At 34.7% G+C, this 12009-nt stretch overlaps 1 protein-coding gene across 4 annotated transcripts in view; it reads right to left on the bottom strand.

Moving 5' to 3' along the window:
- The window catches only part of tox.L (thymocyte selection associated high mobility group box L homeolog), a 153079-nt gene that overhangs the window by 63046 nt on the left and 78024 nt on the right, over nucleotides 1-12009 (bottom strand). For 3 of the 4 annotated variants that reach the window (XM_041566435.1, XM_018268020.2, XM_041566437.1), the window contains one exon: nucleotides 6682-6747. The exons of the other annotated variant lie outside the window; for it this stretch is intronic. In XM_041566435.1, coding sequence (XP_041422369.1) covers nucleotides 6682-6747 — 66 coding nt within the window. The remainder of the gene's footprint in view (nucleotides 1-6681; nucleotides 6748-12009) is intronic. 4 annotated transcript variants of the gene reach the window in all.

The raw sequence follows: 12009 nt of genomic DNA on the forward strand, positions 1-12009 counted from the left end.
GTTTACAAACTTTTTCAATTCTAAGCCATTACCTCCCTCCTGGCACTGTACCTGTGTCAAACACCAACACTCTTACACACTTACTGCGCAGACATTAGGGGTCATCATTTATTAGAACCTGGACAGAAATGCAAGAGCACGAGCATGAAGGGGGCAAAATGCCTACATGCCTTCCTCAGCCCCTCATGCAACTGTGCTGCCAAACACAGTAAGCATTTTATTCATTGGAGGGCACACAAGGCTCTGTGCTTTGCGGCAATTTGTCTAGATTATGACAAAATGCTTATTTTATTCCTCTTTGCATCCTGCCCTGCACATAATTAAAAAAAAACTATTTTGAGAGGCTGGAGGCTGGAGTAGCAAACAAAATATTTTATCAAACCACTTTGGTCTTTGCAATGCCTTGGAAGATGGCTGCACTCTAAGAAGCTGTTTGCTATTAAAGTCAGTAATATGGATTCAGTTTTTATTGAAGATGCACACGTACCTGAGGCCTATGGGAACTTAGGAATTTCTATTTTTCCCAAATCAATTTTTTCTCTAAAAGTTTGTGTTCCATTTTAAAAAATTCTCTAAAACTCTAAAAAATTTTGATTAATAAAGTGTAAAAAACACAAAAACTCGAATACAAAACTTTGGCAAGTAAAAGCCGTCAAGGTCCTATAGAAGTCAATGTGAGCTGCGCTGATCCTGTTGGACTTTTATTTTTGCTTTTCAGGGTTTTTTTTTAGCTAGCAACTGTTCCAAATACTTTTTAACGTTTTATATTTGTATCTTTTAATAAATTACATGTACTGTATATCTAGGATAAGTAATTGTAAAACAACTGGACTTGCTAAGTAATCATTGAAGACATTTCACTAGTCATTCGAGCAGCTTCTTCAGTTCAATTGACTGGTGTGGGAAGTCCACTTCCACTTATCCAATCACAATGGAATATTGTAAATCTTCAGAGAGATGACATCTTAAACTCACAGAGGTGTGATTCTGTGGGGTTACTGTGATAGAATTACCATCATGCAACTCCTAGAAACAGGTGTTAGGAGGACTGCTATTTAAATGGAAAGAGAAAGATTCTCTTTCTTTATACTCTTTAAATTAGCTACACTTTTTTTTAAATTTGGCCAATTTACCCATGGTGCAGGAAAACAAAGTACAACAAAGATAAAAACGATGTAAAAAAAAACAATGTTAAATTATTCATGTATCTGAAAAACTATATTTAATATGTATGTAATATTGATGTCTGAAAGGACACGTTAATCAATACATATATGCATACATTAGATAAATATTTTATCCAATAGTTTAGAGCAGTATAAATGCAGTCACAGATAAGTCTTAGCTACTTAGCTTAGTAATACAGGTGCAATAACTCTTATGTTGGGTAAAATATATCACACTTACACCAAGACTTTCCATGTTGTTCCACACCGGGACCAGTTTGCTACCTATGTTTTGCTCTGGGCCTCCCCCTTACTTAGCTCCTACATAAATAGCAGTGTGCAATTTCACACAGAGCCCTTTTAAGGAAACCTGCTGTCCTACAGAGAGAGCTGAATTTATAATGATGAATATATTAAATCCTTTACGTTTTCCAACATAGGCAACAAATGTTCTGTACAGAAACCAAAGATTAGTTCACCAGCCTAGTATGTTACAAGATAGTTCAACAGCTATGAAGAAGGAATTTAATAAGCACTCACACAAACCAATGGTAGCAAAGTCTGGTGCCAAACAGACCTTTGGGATAGTCACAAGAAACATCATTAATTTTCACTCTATGCTGTGTATTGTGGCATGATGCCAAGGATTTCTGTAAAAATAATTTCAAGAGTAGTATTTTGTTATTTGCTTGCAGCAACTTCACAGAAACAGTAGTGAACCATATGTTGCTACTTAGCAATTTTCTAACTGAATCCCAGAACAAGATATTCATCTAACCTTTTCAGACTTGGAGAGGACAGCAGAAAAGCGAAACAGCGGGTATCTATTAAAGAAATTGTTTAAAATATAGTCTGCAGAACAGGTCCCACTTCAAATATGTCATTCTTTATTAAAATGTATTGCAAATGTCAGCGTTTACTGTACATAAAAAAGTGGGAGCAATGTGATACACTTATATATACGTTGTGTATACAAACACACACATACTGTAGCCATAACTAAATACATGAATGAATAAACCAAAAATAGTGCACCATAGCACTGTACCAAACTGGTGGTACAATAACACTAAAACATTATATGAGTCCATTTTCCGTTAATTGGTTGTAACCACTCTCTTCATATTAAAAGCAATAAATTCTATACATTATGCACCAGTAAGTAAAGTAAACAAATGTATATCTTCATATCTATCCAGAACAGAATGAACAGTCTACTCATTGTCACTACATACTGGGCCAAAGAACTTATAAAGTAATACCAGAAGTTACCAGACAACCAAAAAAATAACCCTCTGAAAAACAATTGAACATCATGAAGGCTATTAACATCTTCAAATGGTTCAATAGACATCTGCCATTGACTCCTACATGGTTTTAGATGGTGTATTTTTCGTATTCAAGCTATTTCCAGGGTCGGGTATAAACAATCTCGAAAATATTTTTTTTTCTTATTAAACCCAAAAATGTGAGTTTTGACCAAAAAAGTCAACTCAAATCAGATGTTTGCCAAATTTATTTAATTGCAGGTGGCTGAAAAAAAATGAATCAATAATTGGGTACTTGGGTACTACCCAGATGCAAATGTACCCATTGTTAATTGGGGTCTTATTTATTGAGGAAAAAACGTAAGTGTAAAAATTACTTTAATTATTAAAAATAACTCTATATTTTGTACCTACAACACAGCTCTTTCTTACAAAATTTCAACTTCATTGCATCAACGTAGCAATTTGATCCTGCCACAAGGGCTGAGCAAACAAATAGGAGAAATTTTTCTATAGGAAAATAGAGTGGAAAAATTACCAAGAATTACACCACATGCCATAGGCCCTTGGAAATATGGAAATATAATAACTCATAGATACCCACTGCCATGAAACTTACAATTCTAACATTATTTTCTTACTCATTTCATCATATTGCATTTTGTTTCATTTCATAATTTGATGCTTATATTCACCTACCCTCATTCCATATTTCCTATTACTGAAGTATTGTATAATTCTTCCACCTCTTTGATGATTGCCTATCTGTCTGCCTAAACCTGTGTATCTATAGTAACAACTTTTTCTAAGCCTTTCTGTTTCTATGCACATTAATGATACATTTACATGTTTTTGCAATTCTGTGTTTCATTTCCATATTTTTATCCCATATTCTCTTTATTCACCCAAGTGGCTTGGGGGAGGTGAGTATGAACAGAAGCTGGTAAATAAAGTGTAGAGTCACGATTAGAAGAACACCAAGCATACCATCTTAGTTTTAATCAATATAATAATTTCAGAGACACAACCTCAGCCAGTGGAAGCCACTGTACTGTCTATGTTTCCTTATGTATTTACCCGTGAGCAACATTCAGATTTTAAAAGTGTTGGGGAGCAATGAAAGAATGAAAAATGTTCTTGGGTGGTGCATAATAAGTGCTGTGATTGGCCATTTGTTAGCCCCTATGTGGACTGACGGATGACTCTTTTTGGCAGTACACCTGGTTTTTATGCAGTCAAAACTTGCTTCCAAACCAGGGATTCAAAAATAAATTTCTTCTTTAAAGCCACTGAGAGCAACATCAAAGGAGTTAGTGAGCAACATGTTGCTCACAAGCAGGGCCGGAACTAGGGGTAGGCAGAAGAGGCAGCTGCCTAGGGCACAACGCTGTGGGGGTGCTGGGCAGGTGCATGTTCAAGATTGTTCTACCTACCCCTAGTCTATCTAGCTCTCTTACTACCCCCTCTGTTGCTTGCCCCTCTGTCCCTCTCCCTCCCCTCAGTCCCTACCTCCCTTGCCCTTACGGTTCCCCTTTGATGCCCTTCCCTATGTTAAGGTGCATGTGAGCATGTACGCATACACATAGGGGGCGGGGTTAGCCGACTGGTTTACCTAGGGTACCTGGTCGGCTTGGCCCGGCTATGCTCACAAGCCACTGGTTGGGGATCACTGCCTTAGAATATCTGCACTTATATGAATTGGCCAATAATGCCCATATTTTAAGGTATTTTACTTGCTGAGGTTATTATTGAGACAATCGCACCTGTAGGGGCAATGCAAAACCAAATGTTTTGATCACACACTAAACAAATTCATATCCTAGAGGACAAGGTGTTTATTTCGAGTCACACTGAAACAAAACATATTTGCAAATGTGTTTATTTAGATAGCTATAAAGAAGATAACAAGGTTATGCAGCCGTTTTGAAAGTTAAACTGAAATGCAATTATAATGATTAACTATATCTGCAGAAACAATTCTCAAAAGTAACAGAGAAAATGTACGATGTATGTATTTTGCATCCTTTATTTAAGATTATGTATAATGATTCTCTGGGAAACAGCAGCTGCTTTATAATAACAATCATTCCCTGGGTTTGTGTTTTCACTGTTTAAAGCAAATTCAATTAGCCCGTGCACTTCAGATCCCTTAAGGCAAAAAAGAAAATGATACTAGGGCACTTTAATCTAATGGTTATATTAAAACTGGCAGAATGGTATTTGGGATTTCTATCTCTAAAAAAAAAAACAAATTTACTGGTAACAATTTCACAAAAAAACCAACTTAATAATCATTTTTTTCTCCTTTTGTTTACACTCAACTTGAGAAATCTTCAAAGATATCTAGAACTAATAAGTGTTTGTAATTAAATGAAGATGAATGCAGTAACAGCTGGCTTTGTTGTAGATCCATGTCTCTTAGACGTTCTTTAGAAAGGGGCAATACATTTTATAGCTATGTTAAGTATCACATTAGAAATGCATACACCCACACACATATATAGAGAGAGAGAAAGAGAGAGAGAGAAAGAGAGAGAGAGAGAGAGAGAGAGAGAGAGAGAGAGAGAGAGAGAGAGAGAGAGAGATGAAAATGTGGTCTCATGTCTTAATTTAAACATTTTTGTAACATGTTTGACAAAGGGAGGGTTTCTGCCGCAAAACTCTGGATCTATATAGATCAAACCATCAATGGTATATTTGCCCCTCAGCAGTGGCTATTTTCACAATGCAGTAGAAATCACACTTTTTGTTTTTATGGGATCAAAAAAAAAAAAAGGGAAACTGTAAGGAAATGTATAAGGCATAATACATAGATGGGAACAAATAAAAAAAGATGTAGAATGAGGGAAAAGTACAACATGGAATATAAAATTGAGGTTTCATTGTATCCTCAACTTTAGACACTGAGCAAATACTGTGTAGAGGAATATAATAAGGGACATTTTTGCTTTTTTTAGCACCTTGCACACTGCCTTCCTTTGTTGTAGAATTGCTGCAGGTATCTGCCTTCTGTAGACCTGCAGGTACCCCTATAAATACACCACTGACTGTGTTCCACATCAATAAACCCATTACTGCTGCATCTATGAACTGATATGAATACTGTAGATTCTTGAACTTAAAGCCCAACAACTCCAAAAATGTTAATGTTTTCTTTGTAGCAGAACTCCAAATTTTTTAAAATTTGATTTCTCTGTAATAATAAATATAGTAGTAGTAAAATATGGAGATCCAAATTACAGAAAGATGCCATATACGGAAAGCTCCAGGCCTCGAGTATTATGGATAACAGGTTTGCATACCTGTACATATTTTGTATAATAATTACATGGATTACCACAATGTTTTCTTACCATTGGCTGAATCCACTTTTAGTCCAACAAGTCCAACTCCCCTATCCTAATAACATAGTTATAGAAATATTAAATTATTGCTGTTACAGCCATTCAAACATAGGTTCAAGAATTCAAGAATTTAAAAATAGAATGGAATAGTAATGGAATTACAGAGGTATAGCATCAGCAAAGAGAGTTTCCTAAGTTTTCTTATACCCAGCCAAGAAGCACACAATAACATTATTGATTCAAGAATATATATTAAACAATTATACTGCAGATGATGAAAATATTTGTCACAGGTGCCCTCTTATAATTAGTAGCAATGCCTTAACTGTTCAGTACCTAGGCCCAGTGAGCTGCTCTTTCAGTGCTTAACATTGCAGATCTCAGTAAGACACCCTTTGGTTGCCATTATATATATATATATATGTATATTATATAGGTCGTATCCCACTGCTTTGCTTTTGTGTAATATGATTTTTATATAAAGCCATAAATCAAATAACGGCCACCAAAACTGCAACTTGTTTCTCATTTCTAATTAAAATATTTTGCAACACGTGCAGGTTAAAATAATTAACTTGTCTGCAGCCACAAATCCAAATAAGCAGCACCTGTAAAGAGTTTATCCCTAAAGGTAAAAACAACTGTGAAGTGCGACTCATGCTGGCAAAACAGCTGCTTGCTTGGAGAAGAGGAAAAAAGGTAGTATTTTTTCAGTCAATGCCAGCCATAGATTTTTTATCAGCCTTTTCTTATTAAGTGGCAAAAAGGCTTAAATGCTTTGTTGATAAATTATGATAATTCTTGATTGCGGCAGTTATGGATAGTGGCACTCATTTGCAATGCAGTTCTTTGAATTTGTTTAATTACAATTTGAAACAAGGCATAGAAGATTAATTAACCCACCTGGCTTCCTGGCACATAGTCCTGGTTTGGCTCTGTCATGCTCATATACATGTTCTCTCCATCAAACTGCAAATAAAATAGCGGCAAACATTCAGTAGTCATGAATGCTTTTTAACATCCATTGTCAAAACATTAATGATCTAAGCATTAGCGAAGGTTAAACAAAAAAGTAAGAAATTTCATAGGTTGTGTTGATGTAGTTATACTTCAGTACTCACGGAACTAGCATGCCAGTGATTTGGGGTAATTAGTGCACTAGTAATTATGGCAAGCAAGTAATAAATGAATGGTTCCCTTTCATCCACAATCTGTTACAATACAAAATGGATCAGTGTGTGCACCATGTTTAGATAACGCTGCCGGGCCTAATGAAGTACTAAATAAATTGTGAAGTTTCTCATGGGAGAAGGCAAATAGTAGATTAGTTACAAAATGCATAATGATGTATTCTAATGTCTTATCGTATTAAAACAATGTATTGCTTAATACTGATTTGTAAATCAAAATAAATAGGAGTGTCACAGTAGATTATGGTGATGGCAGATTACATTTATTTAGTGTGCTGCACCATCCATCCATAAAACAAGCAGTTGTCTGATAATAATTTATTACAAAACATAGCATGCAAATTTAACATAGTTGCATCAACAGGTATTGTTGTGAAAAAAACACATTCTATTATGTTCCTGGATAAAAAGCATATTAATATAACTTTAAACATCTTGAGGAATTGTATAGACAGTGTTTGGAGAGTGCTAAATAACAGGTTTCTTAATACAGGTAAGGGACCTGTTATCCAAAACGCTTGAGACCTGGGATTTTTGGGATAAGGGGTCTTTCCATTATTTAGAGCTTCATACTCTGCTAAAAATAATTTAAACATTAAATGAACCCAAATGGATTGTTTTCCCACCAATAAGGATTAATTATATTTTGTTTGGATCAAGTACAGGGTAAATGTTTTGTTATTACAGTGAAAAAGGAAGATGTTTTACGATTTTTTTGATTAAAATGTAGTCTATTGGAGATGACCTTCCCAGGGCTTTCTAGAAAATGGGATTCTGGATAACAGACCCTATACCTGTAATAGTGTGGATCACCCCTAAAAACAAGACCAGTAGATTTATAGGTGCAAAGGTATCTTCCAACCTTACAGCCTGTATAGGTCATGGATGCAACTCAGTTTCAAATGTGGTTTCCTGAAATGCAGAAGTAAAACTAAAGTGTATATGAAATTACATTTACCTTAAAGCAATACCAACATGTTCCCATAAAAATCATTGGGGTGGCTTTGAGGGGAACTATTGCGGGTGCAGCACATACTTGATACTGACACGTTCCTATGATTTTTATAGGAACATGTTCGTATTGCTTTAAACTGGACCCTATATAGCACTTTAATAGTGTCTATACTGGCTAGAACAGGTGAAATATGTACAAGCTTATAATACTTATGGACATGTGAACTTGTGGTCTTGTAAACTAGCATATACAAATCATGATGTTAGCAAAAGAAATATGCAGAGCCATGAACCTCCAGTTGTCATTTCCACTGGAAATCACCATTTATCTCACTGACTACTTCTGGTATGTATTAAGTACAGAGCTCATCTCTTTCTACTGGAATATGGCAGGAAATACAAAAACCAAAACTAGGAGATGCAGCAACAAAAATAAATATATCAGTAACAGGCACTCAGAAGACTTTAACAAAAAGAAAGGGTGGCAAAACGTGGCTAAAATTGATCAAAACAGGGAGAATCTGGGCAAACTGAGAACAAAACTGGAACTTGATTTCCACTTTGATAGCTAATAACTTCCTCTTAATCTCCTTCTATTTGATATAGATATATACAGTAAATGTCCCCTTTAATATAAACACCACTGATATTTATAAAGTAAAAAAAAACATTTTCATTATTCAGAACAATACAGGGCATTCAAGTGTATAAATACTCCCCTTTAAAAAGTATTTTTGTCTCATTTAAAAATAGAATTACATTAGAGGAAAAAAATGTACAAACTTTCTCTTACAATTACTCGGCAGTGTCATCCAGACTCAACCTTTATTAACAAAAAAATCAGCTTAGTTGTCTCAGTTGCATCCCCAGTGGATATCTGTCAAGTTTCTTTCTCACCTTTGTTCACAGAAACAAATCACGGATTTGCCAGAGAAGTTCCAAACATGAAATAGAAACTCTGCACCCTTCAACATGCTTAGTGCCTATTGTAATATAAAGCCTGGGAAAACTAGACGGGCCTTTGTGTTTTTCCATATACACCACCGAAAAATTAAGAGCTGATGCTAGAAGCAGTGACATCTTTATAGAAAATGACTTGCCCTAGGTAGTGCTCTGATACTGACAGTGTTGATATAACTTATTTTAATGGGCCCATCTGCTTAACTATTACTTGCCACACCTGCCACAAACCATCAGCAGAGCTCCTTTTCCCCTTTTCAACACGAACAAAGATTAAGAAATGCCTAGTGCTGAATGGCTTGATAAAGATGGCATTTGGTTGTGACTGCCTTACTTTAGCTGGATGCCTATATAATTAAACACTGAATTATTTCTGATTAGAAGATGATTTCTTTTGTTGACATCTGTAGGACTACCATAATTAAGATAACACTAATGCATTTCCTTTGACAAGGATTTGTAAGTCTCAAGCATTTCTGGATGTAGCAGTTATTTTGATTTTAGTAGGTTTGCTTGACTTACGTTTCATTTAGCAATGACAGGTGATTATAAAAATAAAACAGCAAACAAGAACGTCTCAGCAGAGCCCTAGGAAACACTAGTTTAAATTTCACATATTCTCTATTTTTTTTCTCAAAAACTCTATTCTTCAATCTAAAATACATTTTAAAATATTCTTCTTACAATTGCATTCAGACAGAAAATAACTCATAAAACTAGATAAACATGACACATACAGAGCCCTCCATATTTATTTACTGTTTAAATAAATGCAACAGAAATTGTATATCAATAGATACATAAAACAAATACGTTGTATACTTTTTCCTGGAATAAAAAAATATTTATTCAAAATACACACATTTACTACAGAGCGATGGGCTGAATTTATCTTGCAGTTGCTGACAATTTATGCAAGTGTAATGGAAAATTTCTGCATTATTTTGCATATCTTGTGAGGTTTTTTTGCCCATTGAGGTCAACTCCATATTGAGCTATAAAGATTTTTTTGACACTGTTGCAAAATGTTACATCAGTTATCAAAAGATAGATTCTAAAAGTAATTATTACTGTTTAAGCAATGTACCTGTATTGTCAAATTCATGTATGGGCCAATTAACATCATTTAAATATATCTTCTCATTTTATATTTATTATCAATGAATTAATTAATAATACATTTATAATAATGCATGTATAATACACGAGAGCCAAGAATATCCTGTAAATGATATTGTTATAAACGGTGCTTAGTGATATTATCAGTTATAATCGGAGCCTACTGATTTCATTCCTGGCACATGACTCACTGAAACTTGTGTATTATAATAAATAAATAAAGTACCCCCTGTTGCAAAATATAAGGATATTAGAAATCACCTAGAAGTTCCATAACCTGTATAAAAACATTCAAGCTTCGACCTTGTGCTTTTATATGGTCATGGAACTCCTCAGTAACTTATTATCCTTATATTTTACAATTGGGGGCACTTTATTCACTTTATAATGTACAATTATATCCTTATAAACAGTACTTAGTGAAGTCATAAGTTATAATCGGTGCTTAGTGATGTAATTTGTGTCACATGATCACTCACTGAAACTCTGAATCTGAGACAACAAATGACCCTTGTTATACCTAGAATAGCCATACAAAGCATTTAAAGGGGTTGTTCACCTTTACATTAACTTTAAGGGGCACAGTTACTTAGGGTCGAATAATGAGGGTTAATTAACCCTCGATATTCGTCCGTCGAAGTAAAATCCTTGGACTTCGAAAATCGAAGTCGAAGGATTTAGTGCTATTCGTTCGATCGAAGGAATAATCATTCGATGGAGCGATTAAATCCTTCGGATCGAACGTTTTGAAGGATTTAAATCCATCGATCGAACGATTTTCCTTCGATCAGAAATTGCTAGGAAAGAGACAGTACTTTGACTAATGAATGGTCGAATAGTTGAACGATTTTTAGTTCGAATCCAAGTCGTAGTCGAAGGTCGAAGTAGCCAAATTTGATGGTCGAAGTAGCCAAAAAAATACTTCGAAATTCAAAGTATTTTTTTGTGCCCCCAAGTATGATGTAGAGAGGGATATTCTGAGGCAATATGCAACTGCTTTTAATTTTTTATTATTTGTGGTTTTTGAGTTATTTAGCTTTTATTCAGCAGCAGTTTGCAGTTTTAGGATTCTGGTTGCTAGGGTCCAAATTACAATATGAACCATGCATTGATTTGAATAAGTGACTGGAATATAAATAGGAGAGGCCTGAATAAAAAGAGGAGTAATAAAAAGTAGCAATAACAATACATTTGTAGCCAATTACAGAGCATTTGTTTTTTAGATGGGGTCAGTGACCCCCATTTGAAAGCTCGAAAGAGTTTTAAGAAGAAGACAAATAATTTAAAAACTATAAAAAATAAATAATGAAGACCAATTTAAAAGTTGCGCTAGAATTGGCCATTTTATAGCATACTAAAAGTTAACTTAAAGGCGAACCACCCCTTTAATACTTTCTATATACGGACATGCAAAACTATTTTTGTAGGTAGGTCCATATATATATATATTTATGGTAAACTTTCAACAAAGTCCTAATTGCTGCTTTATTTTACAGAGCTGCCTTTATGTGCACTATACTGAATATCATACCGAATATCTATTTCAAGCGTTAGTGCTTTATGAGTTCATGTGAACATATGCAAAACATTTTCCAAAGCTTTACAAATCAATGTTGTGATATTTACTTTGCACATGCTAACAAATTCCTTGACATTTTCTCAAAATTAAAAATATGTAACATGAAACTGGCGCATTTCCTATTTTTATGAAATTTACACTAGGGAATATCTAGGGTTTAATGCTTGAGGCCGTATGCAGGAGCCTTTTCATTTTAACTCTATTTGGTCACAAAATGAGCAACATCTTGTGAAATATGAATAGCATACTCAGAAACCTGCGGGTGGGTGGGGACTAAGCAAAAGTCACTGTAACCATGACAAAATAACGTTGATACTTCATGAAAATGTCAACACTCCTCTTATCTGCCTTCTACATTCCGATTCCTTGGGCAACAATTTAAGGCTGAAAGTTCACTGCATCATATGAATAATGAATGTAAATGGCATA

Source organism: Xenopus laevis, chromosome 6L (assembly GCF_017654675.1).
Source record: "Xenopus laevis strain J_2021 chromosome 6L, Xenopus_laevis_v10.1, whole genome shotgun sequence".
Classification (NCBI taxonomy): Eukaryota; Metazoa; Chordata; class Amphibia; order Anura; family Pipidae; genus Xenopus; species Xenopus laevis.